The 17999-nt window shown below is 50.7% G+C and overlaps 2 protein-coding genes across 2 annotated transcripts in view; one reads left to right on the top strand and one right to left on the bottom strand.

Moving 5' to 3' along the window:
* The window catches only part of LOC106809849 (G patch domain-containing protein 8-like), a 22573-nt gene extending 17118 nt beyond the window's left edge, over nucleotides 1–5455 (top strand). Inside the window, exons 5-9 of the mRNA XM_014813078.1 lie at nucleotides 299–442; nucleotides 931–1055; nucleotides 1674–1867; nucleotides 2321–5063; nucleotides 5371–5455. Coding sequence (XP_014668564.1) covers nucleotides 299–442; nucleotides 931–1055; nucleotides 1674–1867; nucleotides 2321–5063; nucleotides 5371–5455 — 3291 coding nt within the window. The remainder of the gene's footprint in view (nucleotides 1–298; nucleotides 443–930; nucleotides 1056–1673; nucleotides 1868–2320; nucleotides 5064–5370) is intronic.
* A 2636-nt stretch (nucleotides 5456–8091) lies between these two features.
* Nucleotides 8092–12769, bottom strand: LOC106809866 (ankyrin repeat and SOCS box protein 1-like). Its single transcript, XM_014813101.1, has 6 exons — nucleotides 12545–12769; nucleotides 10655–10869; nucleotides 10129–10349; nucleotides 9736–9858; nucleotides 9238–9475; nucleotides 8092–9027 (listed from the first exon to the last, which is right to left on the bottom strand). The coding sequence occupies exons 1-6, from the start codon at nucleotides 12670–12672 to the stop codon at nucleotides 8897–8899; spliced, it is 1056 nt and encodes a 351-aa protein (XP_014668587.1). The 5' UTR covers nucleotides 12673–12769; the 3' UTR covers nucleotides 8092–8896.
* Between the last annotated feature and the right edge of the window lie 5230 nt (nucleotides 12770–17999).

Genomic DNA, 17999 nt, shown 5'->3' with positions numbered 1-17999 from the left:
AGCAGCAGCAGCAGCAGCAGCAGTAGGAGCAGCAGCAGCAGCAGCAGCAGTAGGAGCAGCAGCAGCAGCAGCAGCAGTTGGAGCAGCAGCAGCAGCAGCAGCAGCAGCAGCAGTAGGAGCAGCAGCAACAGCAGCAGCAGCAGCAGCAGCAGCAGTAGCAATAGCAGCAGCAGCAGCAGCAGCAGTAGTAGCAACACCAGCAGCAGTGACAACAACACTAACAGCAATGGCAGCTCAGTGCTACTCGCATGACGATATGTCTCGTAACGATGCCATTGTTTTTTTGCACGTCGAACAGGACACACAGACCCGGGAGAAGATACGGCAGGAAGGCCTGGCCGAGTTGAAGGCCAGCTACTACTGTGAACTATGTGACAAGCAGTACTACAAGCACACCGAGTTCGATAACCACATCAATGGCTACGATCATGCACACAAACAGGTGCGAGACACCCCACACACACCTGCTAATGTTCATGATTTACCTATCGGTTTGAGTGAAATAACCACAGCTCGCTCGCATACTCATGCTAGGTCCTTGAAGCCAGATCGGTTTTGAAGTGTTGTATATCCACGCCGACCACATTGGTGATTTTTTCATGCTGCATTCCTAAGCAGCATGTGTATAATGCTGCTGATTGGCTAGAATTACCTGACAGTCGCTTCTGAGACGTACCTGGCAGATAGGTTGATTGTAACTAAAGTGACCGCACTGAGTATCTTACATCATGTTATCTGTAGTTAGTAGTAGTAGTAGTTCTTAGTGATTAGTATAAGGTGGAACGGGATACCCTTATTATACAATGCTTCTTATAAGTTTACAACATGGTATGTCTCTTATACTCTCATACTTCTCACATCTATATATATATATATATATATATATATATATATATAACATGTACGTTATGCTTCCTACTTGCCGTGCAGAGACTGAAGGACTTGAAGCAGAGAGAGTTTGGCCGTGCCATGGGCCCACACTATCGCAAGGAGGAGAAACGAATGCAGAAGGAACTGAAGAAGCAGATAGAGCTTGCCGACACCATCGAGAAAGAGTAAGTGCGAAGGGTCGACACTTCACTTAGTAGTTGTATGCTCTTCTTAATAGCTGAAGCCGTCACATCATGTGACGTGTGATGTGATCAATATGAAGTCTTTATTAATTATATTATTATTAATAATTAAGTCTTTATTGATTCTATTATTATTAATCATTAAGTCTTTATTTTAATTATATATATATATATTAATTATTAGTTTTAAGAACTAATTATCAGTTAGTAATACCTTAATAGGGTAATCTGATACCTATAATAGGTAGGACCAAAGTGTAGAGGTTGAATTTTTCCTAAAGCGAGGCAAGTGTTGCCTTGGCTTTTATCAGAATTTTCAGGAAAGGGGGAAAAAGGGCAGCTCTCTTTTTAGCAACACTTTTTGTGTAAGACAGAGAGGGGCGCGAAGGCAAACTGTTTGGGGCAGTCACGGGCAATTTATTCGCGCGGACGTCAGTCAACCTTACTCTAAAGGCACCACGGCACGTAACAGTGGCAACGGCAACACTCGCCGTCGCGACATTCGACGCGCGTATATTTATACGCTATCCACGCTAATGCGTTGTTCCTCCCGTTGTCAGGGAAGCATCCACGCTAATGCGTTGTCCTTCCCGTTGCCAGGGAAGCTGAGGAACGACAGAACAAGAGCCTGCCGCCCGCCGACGTCCGCCGCGGTTGCTGGCCGCGTCGCGCTGACGAGACGCGCCGCCGCAACGCGCCGCTCGCCATACCGCGACGAGGCACTGATAGCGAAGATCCGTGTCGCGGCGGACCGAGGAGGCGGTCCGGCCGATGTGCCGACCTCTTCCTCTCGAGTGAAAGATCGGCAAGCAGTGGCAGGCAGCGCGGCGGCGCGACGGCAGCCAGGCGCGGTGGCTGCGGCGACGCAAGGACCGCTCCGTTGGCGTCGATGGATCCGCTGCGGTGACGGAGCCGGCGCGGGGCGACGCGGCGGGGTCGAAGACATCTCGCTCCCTGCAGAGACTCGCCGGCGACCGGCCGCGGCGAGCGCGGGACGCCGCCGCTGGTCAGAGGTGAGGGCGTTCAGCCGCGGCACGACGACCTTGGCGCGCGGCGACCGGGCGGGCGGAAGAAGACGATCTCGTTTCACTACGCTGAAAGGCGAGGTTCGACCAATGTCGCTTCGGCAGGGCGCGGCGGGGACGCGGGAGCGACTGCGGTCAGCAAGCAAGGTGTCGTTTCTCGTTCAGCGCAAATTCGAAGAAGACTCTGCCAGCGGGCCTCGGTATTGTCCCGTGTTTGGCAAGGAGGCAAGGAGGTAGAAGGAGAGCCGAGGAACCGGAGAAGGGCAGAACGAGAAGACAGGCGGACGGCGCGTCGCACGGCGCCCTCATGGGAGACGACTCGGCGCCGGCGTCGGCGCGGCTGGCTGGCGGGCGACGCCGACGCCGCGTCCAGCCTGGAGAAGATGCACAACTCGCTGAAGGCGCTGGACGTGAAGACCAGGTTTCCGGACGCGGAGTGGTACCCGGACGAGCTGCCGACGGGCTCCAGCGCGAAGACAAAGCTCACCTTCCTCTCCTTCATGAAGGCGGAGAACCCTGAGCGCATATCTGACCTCCTGCCGAAGGTCGAACTCGTCGCGTTGCCCAAAGACGATGCCGGCGGTGGACGAAGGGCCGGCAAATCCGACAAAAAATCGGCGGCTAGCGCGCAGGATGCCGAAAAGGACAAGAAGGCTAAGAAGGAGCACCGAGCGAAAGACGAGGAGGCGGAAAAGAAGCCGCCGGGCGAGAAAGATCCCGCGGGCGACGCGACGAAGAAGGTGTCGTCGTCGGTGAGCAAACCGCACGATTCATCGAATGCGAGCGAGAAGCCTTGCTCCGCCGTCGCCGCGTCCTCCTCGCCTCCCCTCGCCACGGAGGAAGCGCCGCCGGTCGCGGAGGGACCGAAGACGACGGTGAGCGTCGTCGGTGAGGACGGCAAGACGGAGATCGCTTGGCCCGTGCAGCAGCTGAAGTACACGAAGACCGAGCCGCCGCTGTCCTTCAGCTGCAACAGGGATCACTTCGGCGTCGACCCCGGAAGCCTCGACGTTAAAGCCGAGAAGCAGTCGGTTGCGACGGAGCGGGAGACCGGCAGGGAGGCGACGAAGACGCCGGAGAATCGGAAGCCCGCCGCTGCTTCGGAGAAGGAGGAGAAGACGCAGCATCCCGTGACGGCGGCGGCGGCGGAGACTCCCGCGAAGTCGTCGCGGAAGAAACGCGACAGCGAGAGCCGCGGCGAGAGGCGGTCGACGAAGAAGGAGGCCGGCGGCAAGGAGGCCGACGAGACGACCAGCAAGCCGAAGAAGAAGCACAAGGAGCACAAGGAGAAACTGAAGGAGAAGGACAGAGACAAGGAAAAGGAGAGGGAGAAAGAGAAGGAGAAGGACGCGGAGGAGAAGAAGCGACGGCGGGAGGCCGCCGCGAAGAATCGCAGTCCGTCGCCCGAGCCCAAGCCGCACAAGGAGAGCGGCGGCAGCGTGAAACGCAAGCACAGGAGCGGCACGGACGAGAAGGCGAGGAAGAGCAAGCGAACCGAACACGGCAAGGAGCAGCAGCAGCAGCAGGAACCTCCGCCGCCAAAGCCGAAGACGAAAGAAGAGAAGAGGGACAAGGTAGCGAAGGCGCCGTCGTCGGGCAAAGGCGACCGCAAGAAGGCGGACGTTGGGCTGCCGGAAGTCAGGTCGTCGGCGGGCGACGGCGAAAAGAAGCGTCGCCCTCGCGCGGCGTCCGGCCGAAGCGCGTCCGAGAGCGGCCGGGAAGCGAAGAGCGCGGCGGCGGTGATGGACGCGGGGAAGAAGTCGAAGGAGAGGCAGCGAGAGCCGTCGTCCGGGCGACGCGAAACCGCCGCCGACGTCAAACCCGCGCGGAAGACCCACAAGGGGGAAGCCGCGGCGGCGGTGGAGGGGGGAGCGAGCGAGAGAAGGAAGGAGCCGGAGAGTCGCAGGGAGGCGGTCAACGATGAGGAGCGCGATCGCGGGAGGAGTCGCCGCGACGCGCGCGACGAGAGGAGGAGGCGATCGCGGCGCTCGTACGCGCGCAGCGAGGAAGAATCCGGCTCCTCGGACGAGTCCTCCACCGGCTCCTCCTCCTCGGAGGAGGACGACGATGAAGAGGAGGACTTCTCGACGTCGGACGACTACACGACGGCGGACTCGACGAGCGGGACGAGCAGCTACGAGTCCGACGACGACAGCAGCCGCCGCGACGACAACAGGGGGCGCCGGCGGTCGCGCTCTCGCTCGCGTCGCCGCTACCACCGCCGCAGCGGCGGCCGTCGCTCCCGCTCGAGCTCGTGGGAGCGGCGCCACCGGTCGGGTTCGCGTGGCAAGCGCTCGCGCCGCGACCGCCGCTCGGCCACGAGCTCTCGCTCGCCGTCGCCCAAAGAGGGCGGCGCCGCTGCCGCCGCCGCGGAGCTGGAATCGGCGTTCCTGGACACGGCGGATGAGAGCGTCGCGGAGAAGCGGGTCGTCTCGGAGTTCCTCAAGCGCGACCACCGCTCGCTGCTGTCGCCAGAGCAGCGGCAGACGCAGCTCATCATGGCGCGGCTGCGCAAGAAGCTGATCGAAGGCAGCAGCGGCGGCGCCGACAGCAGCAGCGACATCGCCAAGCTGACAATGGAGAAGAAGCATCCGGTCGCCGCGGCCGACTGCCTCGTCGACATCCCGCTGCCCCTTGACGTGCGGCTCCCCCCCGTTGCCGCGGGTGACGCTTCCGAGAGGAGGAAGGAGAAGCCCGCGCCGCCCTCCTCCCCCGTCGTGAAGCAGGAGAAGGGGTCGCCGACGACGACGACGATGACGACGACCGCGGGCGGGAAGCAGCCGCCGCCACCGCCGCCGCCGCTGCCTCCCCCGCGGGCCGACACCGTCACCGTGAAGCAGGAAGCGGTGGATTCGACGGAGGCGCCCCCCGTGGTGAGCAGTACGGCGGAGGAGGCGGAGCGGGGGAGGGTGGTGAAGGAGGAGCCGGTGCAGGGCCCGCAGCTGCCGCCGCCCCCGCCGCCGCCGTCCGAGTCGCCGGCGACGACGAAGACGACGCTAGCGGCTGCATCGTCGACGACGTCGCCGTCGCCGGATCACGTCAAGCAGCAGGTGCCGGGCATGAAGGACCTCAACACTGTGCCCCCGCCCCCGCCCCCGCCGCAGCAGCAGCAGCAGCAGCAGCCGGATGAGGCTGCCCTACATGCAAGGCTGCCTCCGCCGGGGTGCGGGCGTGCGTGCTGCCGCCGCCGCCTCCCCCGCCGCGTTCGCGCGCGCGAGATTCCCGCCGGCCGCCATTGCGCCGCGACGCCCGCGACGCTGCCCGTGCTGCAGCTGCGCGGAGATGACGGCGGCGCCCGTCTACGACGACATCCCGCCGCGCCGCCGCCGCCGAAACGAAGAAGCCGCGCGTCGCTGACGAACGTGAAGAAGGACCCGGCGCTCCGCAGCCTCCGCCGCTGCCGCGCCGCGGGGAGGAAGGCGTCCGCGGAGCGCGCGACGAGAGCCGCCGCCGCCGCCGCCGCCCCGCCGCAGAGGAAGAGGCCGCCACCAGGCGGAGTCGCCACCGCCGCGCCCCGCCGAAGTCTCCCCCGCCGCCGCCGCCCCCGCGAAGAAAAGGTCGCTGGCGGTGGGACGAGGAGGCGTCGATCGTTCGTGATCCCCCCCGAGCAGGTAGAGCAGTACCGGCTGCGTGCAGCAGCAAGCGCAGCTGCACGCGCAGAAGCAGCAGATGAAGCTGAACCCGGCGCTCGCCAGCGAAGATCGAGGCGGAGCTGCAGGCGCAGCCAGCAGGCAGCTGCAGGCCACAGCAGCAGCAGCAGCAGCAGCAGCCAGCAGCAGCAGCAGCAGGCGGCCGTTGCTGCGGCGGCGCGGCTGCTAGACGCGCGCGCGCGGAAGCGGATCGCCGCCGCAGCCGCGACTCATTGCCGAGCCCCATGTCGGCTCTCGTACCCGCGTCCATGGCCTCCATGGCGTCCATGGCGTCCATGGCGGCGGCGGCATTCGCGATTGATGGTGCCGCAGCGCACTGGCGCGCCGACATGCTCCCCCCGCGGACAGCCGATCCCGCCCGGATTCATCCCGCTGTCTCAGGGCTCGATGATCCCCGTCTCGCAGCAGGCGCCCATCTACGTCTCGCAGTCTCAGATGTCGTCGGCTGCTGCGCAGGGCAGCGGCCTGCTGCCGACACCCCATCATGACCGAGCGCGCACCCTCACCCGCAGGGCTTCATGCTGCCGCTGTCGCAGCCCTCCGCCGCCGGTCTCTCCTTCTTTCCAGGCGGGCGGGGGCGGGGCACCCGATCGCGATGGCGGGGCTGCCGCACATCATGCACGCGGCGGCGGCGGCGAACGCGCGGTTCCAGCTCGCGCCCATGCCGATCCGCTTCGCCGCTCCGCAGCCGTTCCTCACGTCGGCGTCCGCGCTCGCGCTCGGAGCGCCCGTGCTCGTGCGCGTGCCCATGCAGCGGCTGCTGCGCCCGCAGTTGTAGCGCTAGCAGCGGCTGCCGCGCGGTCGTAGCGGCGTTGGCTGGGCGGTCGTAGCCGCGGCTGCGCGATTGTAGCGGCCGCCATGCATTTGTAATGGCGGCGGCGGGGGCGGGGACTTGTCGGGGGACCTCGTCCCACGAGCGAATCGCGACGCCAACGGCAGGCTAATCTGACGCGGCGATCGCGTCCCGCTTGTACAGTGTAGCGAAATTCTGCGGGACGCAGCAGCAGCAGCAGCTCTAGCGGTTATCCCCGCCGAGTGTGATCTTTTGAGCGGATTAACGTTTGTTGTGTATAGGCGCCGTAGCCGAGGCGAGACCTGTCCACGTCGGGGCACCCCCTGTCCTCGTGGGGGCGCCCCTTGTCCTCGTGGGGCGCTCCCTGTCTTCGTGGGGCCCCCCTGTCCTCGTGGGGCCCCCCTGTCCTCGTGGGGCTCCCCCTGTCCTCGTGGGCGCCCCTGTCCTCGTGGGGCCCCCCTGTCCTCGTGGGGCTCCCCCTGTCCTCGTGGGCGCCCCCTGTCTTCGTGGGACGCCCCTTGTCTTCGCGCCCATATGTATATTTAACTGTGATTTTATCACGTAATGAATGAATGAATGAATGCATGAGACCTTAGTCTTATTGATGTACTGGGTGCATGCATGTACGCATGGTTGTGTATGGAGTGCTCTCGGCGAATCATGGGCAGTGAATAGACTGATAATCATATCAGGAGTGAATAATAATAGATAAAATCATATTCACTCCTGATCATAGGAAATGTGATGGTGGCGCAGGGCCACTGTTGTGCGAAAATAATGCCATTTTACACTCGAGAACCAAACGAATCGGAGATACAAAGAGATGGGTGGGGAGAGCAATTTATTTTACGTTTGCTAAAACACGTCACAGCGAGTAGTTCATGACTTTAATGTAACGACGTTGCTTCCTTTGGTATTATTCGTACAAAGACGTTATAAATTTTTAGCTGATTATGGTATTGATTGACGATAAAATTGACCAGTGAGAATTTTACTGCCTAGGGGGTAGTCGTTCTAAATGTTTGAGGTTCAGATTAAGGTTGGGGGGGGTGGATGTTCAAGCACGGCTGCACACACAATGTTAATCGTAATTTCAAACCATGCATGTATGATGTTTGTTTGTGTACACACCCGACACATGTATGCATCCCCAACGCGCATACGTGTCACGATGTGCGACTATTGTTAAACTGCAGCAATGTTCACAAATACGGTGGCAACCCATTTTATTATTTATTACGTTTTTTATTGCTTTGTTTATGAGATATTAATTACCAATTGATTGTGAATGTTTTGTGGCAAAGAAAGGAGCTGTATCTGTACAGGATCGTCACCGTTATTGCATGCCATTTACATACGTGCAAAGCGTAAATGAGTGTATTCATTGTTCGCTGATATCATTTTAACTTCGCTTGGCAGTATGTTTATCTGCCCTAAAGCAGGAGCGATTATGGGGGATGCTTGGAATATTAGCATCTGGTGGATTCTGAGAAATGTGAATTACTTGATCGAACAAAATTCTGTACATAATAAAAAACATGAAACGAACGTGTGCACTTCACTATTGATTTATATTTGTAGTGAAAATAGCTGTCACAGGCAGTTAGATGAGAGAGAACTAATTAACATTGACATAAAAGGACAATTTGCACATGAATATGTTTGATTTCAATTGAAAGAATAAATATTCACACGAGGTCACCCACTGTTACTTTAACAGATCTTAGAATGCCACCTGCATACAAGCAGATAACATTATCTTGGCTTGGAGCATTGATACCAATCACGTTGCAAATGTATGAGCATACCCATGCCCAAACTGCATATGAAGACCGTTTCATCTGTTCATAGTAATAACTTACAAATCTCAGCACACACATAACAGTTTCAAAAATAACGCTATACAAATATTCTGCTTTATATACAACTGCAAGTTCCATGATAGGCATATTTGTTTTTAAAGTAAAACATATAATGTAGAACATTGCACATCTACTATTTACTCTCAACATCAAACTCGAACCAATTTCATTTGAAGGGTATATGCTTAACAAATACTGTTATGTATTACAATAAGTTATATACAAAATAATTTAAGTAACACATGCAAAACTGACAGCATATGATTAAATATCAACCCTTAAAAAGTAGGATTTTAAAACAGAACTATAACTTTCATTTAAAGAATCTTGTAATAAGATTTTTTTGCATGTAGATTTAAATTACTAGCTTAAAATTTTCATAGCTCTATACACTAACAATACTAAATGAAATGGTGAGATTCAATAGGCCAAATTTCATGAAACCTTATGGTATAAATATAAAATTGCACTTGCAAAAAACAACAACAAATATTCACTCGTTGTGTTCTAGAAAAGCGATCATCTTCTGTGGCAATGGTAACTGTGGTACAAGGACTAGTTTACTTCTCCCTAGGTGGTGTCGCAATCGTACTCGACATAGGTGTGTGAGAGCAAGTGGGCAACCTGAAACAGTGGTACAGACATGTTTGCTGAAAGGTACAAAGACAAGGAACGACAAAACTGTGACGTATGCATGCCAGATCTGTCAAATTGCACGTTGAGAACGTTGAACGTTGTCAAAGAATTCACACATGGGCATATTACCCCAGCTTAATTGATGATACAACTCAGATATATTTAGCTACCCACAACTATTAAAATTTGCTCAACTACCTATGACTTCCTGGATGTACTGTTTGCATTCGGACGGTGCGATATCATTGAGTTCAAATGCCATTTTCCCCTTGTCATCTGTAAGCCACATATTAGCACCAAACTCCCTCAACAAGGCTGCAAACTGCCACTTGCAGGAAGACTTGCGAACCACGTAATGGAATAATGACTGGCAGTTGGGTAGATGGCGCTTCTTTGCTATAACTGGGTCACATCCATAGTCTGGATCTGCTCCAGCCTATAAATAACCATAATCATTATCATAAACACATCAGTCAATCATAATATGTACACATATGTATATAACATACATGTATATACACACACACACGCACGCGCGCGCGCGCATAATATAAACCTATAAGGAGTATATCAACATATCACTCAATCTTGAATACTGCCTACCTCTAATTATAATTTGACTGGACAGAAACATCTGGCTTCTGCACGACCAATACTGTAACAAAGTAATATAGCTCACAAACAGAATGCACTAACTTGTAGAAGAGTCTTGAAGCAGTCAAGGTGCTGATACGCAATCGTTATGTACAGTGGTGTACTGATGAACGATCCAACTCTGATCTGAGATGTATCTAGATCGGCCCCATACCGCACCAATTCCTGCAATGAAAACACAGCCTTGCATAGAAGGAGCACGTGCGAAACACAGATACGATGCGATAAGATGTGAGAAATTAGAATTTATATGCTTATTTACATACTACCATGAGTAAGTCAAGAAGAAGAATTTACAAGGAAGTAAGAGAGATGGAGCCAAATACTTCCAATATATCGCTTTCATTAGACTTCTATTTATATAATTCACTCTAGATTCTACTAGAATTATGGCCGATTGAGAATGAACGAATAATGCAAAAAGCACACACATACCCGCACCCCTTCCACAAACCCATCCATTGATGCTATATACAAGGGAGTACACAGACATCGTTCGTCTCCGTTCGGGTTGGCACCGGCTGCCAAAAGGATTTTTGCACAGTTTAGGTGCTTAGTCTTGATCGCCACGTACAACGGCGTCTGCGCTTTGACATCGGACAGATTGACATCTGCCCCACAGTCAATCAAGTACTTCACACACGGTGAGTGGCCGCCTATAAAATAACACATTGTACTTCATTTTTTATATTAATTATAGGGTTCATTTTTACATTCCGTGCTGAGAGTTCGCAGCAGCGTTATAATCTGGTATTAAGCGAGCAAATAGGTTATGATGACCTGCGACGGTCCTGTTTCACAAGTGACACTGACAGTGTCATTCCCAAAAACACTGGGCGAGTGGTCTATGGCTTGGGGGAATCGTCTCAACTTACCATGTTTCTAGCATACATACCACACTTTCGATCTGACATTTTTTCTATTAGTATTACAATAGTAATACTATTTAATGTATCATCACCTGTAGCCGCGAGTCGTAGAGGAGTGCATCCGAGTCTATTTTTAGCATCGATCGTCCCTAGCTCCTCACTATCCGTAGACCCGCCCACTGCTAACACCTCTTTGATTTTGTTCAAATCGCCTAGATATGCTGCCTGATGAAGAACTGGATCTCTGTCGTGAATAGGCCCTGTCCATTCCCACGCCTGTGGGGAGTCTTCGTCTTCTGTGTTCATTCTAATCCAACGAAACATTCAATAAGTTGAAAATGTTAGCAAACAAATCCATGTGCAAGATATACAGCGACCTCTACATATTTAGCTGAGGATTTATAGGTAATCGTGTGTTAGAAAATAAACAAGTTCAAGGATATGAGTACACTATATTAATTTGTAAAACCTATCACATATGTAGTTGAAGTTTTTTACATAATTATTTTTGATTAAATTAAACAAATTATTTAATATTTTTACAGTTTATGTGTTCGAATAAACGCACCACTTCAAACAAGATGTCTGCGGCCATGAAGTAATGATCTTGAGAATGTGATATGGAAGTATTATTTACAAATAATCGCTAAAACTAGGCGTTAACCGGCAGCACAAATTATTTTTAATGAAATCTAGCAGTGAATCAGTTAGTCAGCAATCGGTACTATCCGAATTTGCCACTGACTCCGCCTCTACTACTACTACTAGTAGTAGTACTACTAGCACTGCCAATGCCAGCCGACATAAAAATAAAGCAGGCCTTGTGGTTGCCGGTATAACATGTGCCGTTGTCGCTGGAATATATGCAGTCGCGGCACCATTTGTGCTTCCCGCACTGCGCCGAGTTTGCCTCCCTTATGTACCAGCCACCACTCAGCAAGTGAACAACGTGCTATCCCTTATCGGGAAGCGAAAAGGCGCGTCACTAATTGATCTTGGAAGTGGTGATGGAAGAATTGTACGTACCAAATCATTAACGTACATGTTGGGTTACACATTTTAAATTTAATACTTGCATCTTCAAATCGACGTTTACCTCTCACACTACGATAACTGCGAACTAGCATGATAAATTAGTAGTTGGTAATCATAAGTCAAAATGAAAATATGAAGTTATAAAAAGTAATGCCGGTAATGCCTAATGGTATATATGCTCTGTTCTGCATGACTTCGTCGAAAATAAATAAAGAGAGATGTTGGGTCCCTGTGGCTGTGTGTATGTGTTTAACTGAGTATCATACCATATATATTATATAGTGATGTAAGCTTTCTTTACTTGATTTATTGATTTTGAATAGGTTTTGGAAGCTGCCAGGTGTGGATTCACTGCAATTGGTGTGGAGTTGAATCCGTGGCTAGTCTGGTACTCGAGGTTTGCTGCCCGCTCTCAAGGGCTCCATACACATGCCACGTTTACAAGGAAAGACCTCTGGAAGGTCTGTATTTATAATAAGTTGATAACTTAGCTTTTATATTATGATGTACCACACGTAGTCATTGAGAGTTATCTGGTTAATATGGCTCAAGGGATCGTTGTCGTATCAGGTACTACAGATATGTACCTGAGGTACGTACATATATGTATACACAAAGTGTACCAGACTTGTACTACAGAAGTGTACCCTAACCCTAACACTAACCCTAACCCTAACTCTAACCCTAACCCTAACCCTAAACATACCTCATATAAAAATATAAACATAATACTAAACAACCTAAAACTACCTCGGGTACATATCTGTAATACCTGATACGACAACGACCCCATCTGCGTTAATATGAGTTGATTTGCATTTCCTTCAGGGATTTCTAGTTTGTTAAAAAGGAAATGGCGCATTGTCATGTTTGTTATACATGTAGTTTATATTGCCCCTCTTTCTATTCATAAATAATGTAGTCTAACACATATTGTAATCACTGACCTTTCTCCATGCCCAGGTGGATCTGTCCAAGTATGACAATGTTGTAATATTCGGAGTGGAGCAGATGATGCCAGCTCTGCAGGATAAGCTGTCGGCAGAGCTGGCAGGCAGCGCCTGCGTCGTCGCATGTCGATTCCCGCTCCCGACGTGGTCGCCCGTGCAGACTGTTGGTGAAGGCATCGACGCAGTGTGGCTATACTCCGGGCGTAGCAGCAAGCACGGAGATGCGCCAGTGTGCAGCACGTGAATCGCCACGCTTGCTATTTCGAGAGCCGTTGTCCGAAAGCGTTGTGATACTTGAAACCCTGAGATGCGTGAATCAGTGAGACGAATGAAGCGTCGAGTCATCGGAGGCGCCTAAATTGGCCGTGAATGTGAATTACTGTGAGTCTGTGATGCATCAGACGCCGTGTCAGGACGAATACTTGGCCACGTTGGTGCTAAGATGAGATCTCGTGCCAGAGAATAAGAGAGGAGAGAGAGAAAAAGAGAGAGAGAAAGAGCGAGAGAGAGAGAGAGAGAGGAGGGAGAGCGAGAGAGAGAGAACGAGCGAGAGAGAGAGAGAGAGAGAAAGACAGAGAGAGAGAGAGAGAGCATCCTCTGGAATGTGAAACACCTGAACGAAAAGTATTGCTTGTTGGATATAGTGAGAATTCATGTCTACGAACAAAACCCACACGGTGCATTAATGTACAATGGGGCGGAGATGTGTCCTCGGACATAAATTAACATCGGCAGATTGCCTGAATTATGTCAACATGTTTCATTCGTTAGTTACTTAATAAACAGCTAAGTCTCTGTTAAGGCTGTTTCAGAATTTTTTTTTATAGCTTTTGATGTGAAAGTTTGTAGTTAATTGTTTTCCCTATCTATTCGTAACTGTGGCACCACTATTGCTGAGGGTGGAATCAAATAATGTATTTGTTCAGGTATAGTAGACACTAAAAACTGTTAAGTTATTCAGCATTAAAGAAATTGAGATATTAAAATTTATTATGTGCAATTGCTGGCTGGGGTTGTAACTCTGCAGCTCAAAAAAATGATCTGAAACACCAGCAAAACTGGATGGAATTACCTGCAAAATACATTTCACGTACATTGTGGGAACTTACAATGATTATATAGTTTTTATTGCAGTACTGTATAGGCGCTATTTTATTGCCCCACACATACACTAGCACTTCGAACTAAAAGTTTACATCACACTCCGGCAGTTTGTTATAATGCAGGGGAAGATATTTGGGTGGCCCAGCACTGGTTTGTCAGCTAAGCTGGTGGTGCCGTCTGTCGGTCAGAATTAAATATTAATGGTCTGAATCAAGGTAATTCGGTGCAAGGACCGCAACGGTATAATGCAAGGGAGGTTTCTGTAAAGGCGGACTGAAGAAAACTGCATAATATAGCTGCAGAAGGAGAGAGGGGTAAAGGCGGCAGGGAAGATAGCTGAGGGGCGGTAGAAGAGGAAGAACGAGGAAAGGATGAGAGGGAATGAAGTATGAGTTTTGCACTCTTCAGGCTAGGGCGCTCTCTTAATTATAAACAGGTCTACTGATAACAATTTATTACATAAATCTCTGCTGAGATACCCCCTAACCATATTAAATGCATATACTCACCACAAAATATAACTCCTTTGGTGAGATATTGCGCATGCAATAACACTAACGTAGCCAGATTGTGTACTGGCTGGTATATTTAGCTGGGACCATACATGCAAGGTCTTCCAACTATTTCTTAAGTGATGTCTACTGATGGAATGTTATCATATAAATCTATGCTAGAATAACTCCTCTTTATTTTAAATGCATAATCCTTTCAAAATGTTCTTTTTCTCTGGAGATATTGCGCATGCGCGAGCACAGTTTCAGGCGTGTAGTACCGTCTAAGGAAAATTTAATAATATAGCTTGCTGAGGGAGAGAGGGGGTAGGAGACTGAGGAAAGGCGGCAGGGAAGATAGCTGGGGGCGGTAGAAGAAGAAGGAGGCTGAGCGAGGGACAGGGGAGGCAAGGGGAAGGACGCGAGAGCATAAAGTAGATGTTTTGTACCCTACTGGCTAGGGCGCTCTCCTAATTATAAACGCAGGTCTACTGAAAACAATTTATTACAGAAACCTCTGCTGAGATACCCCCTAACCATATTAAATGCATATTCATCGCAAAATATAATTCTTTTGGTGAGATATTGCGCATGCGCTAACACACTAACGTAGCCAGATTGTGTACTGGCTGGTATATGCAGCCGGGACCTTACGTGCAAGGTCTCCCCCCCCTACTTCTTAAGTGACGTCTACTGATGGAATGTTATCCTATAAATCTATGCTACTAGGATAACTCCTCTCCATTTTGAATGCATTATTTTTGCAAAATATTCTTTTTCTCGAGAGACTTATTCTTGTTATTCTTACTTCTCTTTATTCTTGTTGTTTGTGCACAGCGGCGTGCGTGCGGTATATATACTTGTGTGTTACAGAGGCGCATTTGAACGTCATTTACAGGAAATTATCGGCAATAATAGGCGAAGGTCGAGTAGAGAAACATTAAGACTTTTGTACTAAACTACATTTTGTGTTTATTTACCATCATTCTACTATTGAAACGTGCCAAGTGCATGTGGCTACGGCGGCCTGGCAGGACAGATGGAACATCACGGGCACAGTAATCGCCCACAGCATTTATTATCCGAGCGCGGTATTTCACATATGTTAGCCCATGTAGCAACAATACTGCGTAATGATTCTGACAGATTATTTAAAATACTAGAAGAATATAGTTATATCTATGATATATTTAATTGTGACTGGGTTATTTTGACATTTAAAAGTTCGGCACAAATCCGTTAATGTCGGCCCTACGTCATTGCAATGTGCATCTTATGTTCGCATACGCTGCGAATATAATTATTCCACGGCTGCGTGCGGCACAGGCACTTGGGGCTGAGTCAGTAAAAACAAAAAATAATTAATATGAACGCACATTCACAAATACTACCCCTCAATTACACTTCCACTGTTGTGTCACTGTATATAAACTTACTTTCACAAAAACTAAAGCAGAACTAGCCGCTCCCGCACTCGCCGCTTCGAGTGTGCTGTGTCGCCATTATAATGATATATATAGAAGTATACAATTATATATATACCATATATAGAAGCATAGAACCATACTTTAGAAGTATACTTATATATATACCATATTATAATGGCGACACAGCACACTCGCACCGGCGAGTGCGAGAGCGGCTAGTTCTGCATTAGTTTTTGTGAAAGCAAGTTTATTATTTGTACAAGTATTATTTGACTCTGCCCCAAGTGCCTGTGGCGTGCGGTGCGTTTGCTTTCCCTAACATACCGTGTCGAACCGAGATATTCCTAGAAGCAAGTTGTTATCAACTCACTAGTTTTTTTCCCCCGAGGTTGCTGATAGAGTAAACCATGTAACGCTGGTAACCGATAGATGGCAGCACGAGCCACGGCGCATTCTCGAGCAAGTCGAGCAAGGTAGCCGACCTATTGGGTATCACGCGCGGCATTACCCGGGGGAACACTTGCCGTGCTGTCGTTGGTTTTGATTGCAGTTTACTGTTAGCGTTGGATTTTGACGAGTCACAACCTTCTGGCTGGTGCCAGGCGGTCTGCGGCCTGACGTTTTACACGATTATTAAGATGCAAAGCCGAAGTTTTTGCCGAGTTTGATCCGGCTATGACAGTAACCGCTCTCCGGCAGGCCATCTCCCCAAGGTGCCGTATACACATCGTTTACACTAGCTCGCGAGTGGCGCAGGCTAGGATCTGCTGAGAACTTGCGGCGCGGCTCAGCTCGCTTGCTCGTAGTGTACTGGGGTTTTAGGTGAAGACTTCGGGTTCTCGTAGCGTCGACAGCGTAGAAGGTGGCAGCGTTGATAGCAGAGACGCTGGTAGACACTCCCGGCAGGCTGTCCGGTATAACTACGCCACGACCCACATCCGGCCGCCGTACACACGCACGTTCCAGACGCACACACCACACACCACGCCAGCGCACACCGCACACACAACCACAAGCTCCCACACCCGACACACACACAACACACAGCGCACACAGCACGACACACACTCAAACACTACACACAACACACACACACACATCACACCACACAAACACACACACCCACAATAACACCATAACACCCCACAGCGCGGTTGTTTTTGCCTAACTCCCCATTTGCTGTCCTTTGTCATTCGTTACAACCCTTTAACGCCAAGCGCTACTGCGCCACAGCTTCCAAGTAGATGGACATATGCAACAGTCCACTGTCTATCATAACGGATGCGTGTAGTTGTATACCAGCTACAGCACCGTAGTCGCGATAATTATCACACCGTCACATCCGAACGGTATTATGTTTTGTTATATGCTTACCGTCCCATAAACGCGGAATTTCGGGCATTTTGTTTCGGCCCACACATTGGCGTGATTCACTCTAAACTAATATCGTAAAGCCTATCATCCTTTACCAAGCCATCTGCAAGCGCCATAGCCCATCCTGCGCCGTCTATCCGGCGGTGGTCGGCATCCAACAACGAAAAAGCTGCACAACGTCCATCCGAAGCTTGCGAACGCGCACATATCGAGGGGCGGCCTGAATTCCGCAATTTATGTATACCGGCCGAAAGGCACACGACGAAAACACCGACCGCAACAAAAACGAAACAAACAGCTGCTCCACCGAGAACAGCCATCGTATCATACATACATAGTCTTTACTGTGACACGTAAGCAATCCCACGATGTCCATCGGCGGCAAGCCGGGTTTCAGACACGTCACTGACTTCGCGCAGTCGAGAGGGCTCCGACGGCCTTTCAGCAAATTGAGACAAAATCACGACCTTCGCCATCGCCTAAAAAACAACGAGAACCACAGACAGGCCAGAACTGTCAATTTCAACGCGCATTCGTTTGGACACGAATTCCTTCGTATTGAATCGGTTTACTTTTCATATTCGACCGTGCCGTTCTTTTTGTGGCGTAGACATGAAGCCTACGTTAGCACAAAACATCAAGTTTTCGCAACTCGCCTGGAGTACGCATCTCAAATATTTTATCGTCTGCGGGCCATCATTAGCGCTACGGCTTTTTATTCCTCTACACCCACGTAAATACGACGTCAGTCTACCTGGCGCTCCTCATCCGCTTTACGCAGCAGATTGTTAAAAAAGGCATCAGCAGTCCCGTTTACCGCACGACCGACTTTCTAACGCATATCGTAAGAATGTAACTTTATACTGTTGTGAACAGACCGAAACGTTTTCGGTCCTAGCCATTGTAAAGCAGGAATGAATTCTCTTTAGTACTCATATCCCTTCGTGCTCGGCGCTGCGCCGCGCTATGGGTAGCATAATACACACCGCGCCCGCCGGGCCCCGCCCCCCCGCCCAAGAAGGTCAGCTGGGAATTTGTTCTTACACTCAAGTAATA

This window comes from Priapulus caudatus, unplaced genomic scaffold (genome assembly GCF_000485595.1).
Source record: "Priapulus caudatus unplaced genomic scaffold, Priapulus_caudatus-5.0.1 Scaffold391, whole genome shotgun sequence".
NCBI classification, from domain to species: Eukaryota; Metazoa; Priapulida; class Priapulimorpha; order Priapulimorphida; family Priapulidae; genus Priapulus; species Priapulus caudatus.
The sequence above is the reverse complement of the archived record's forward strand: the minus strand, read 5'-3'. Positions and strand labels throughout refer to the sequence as shown.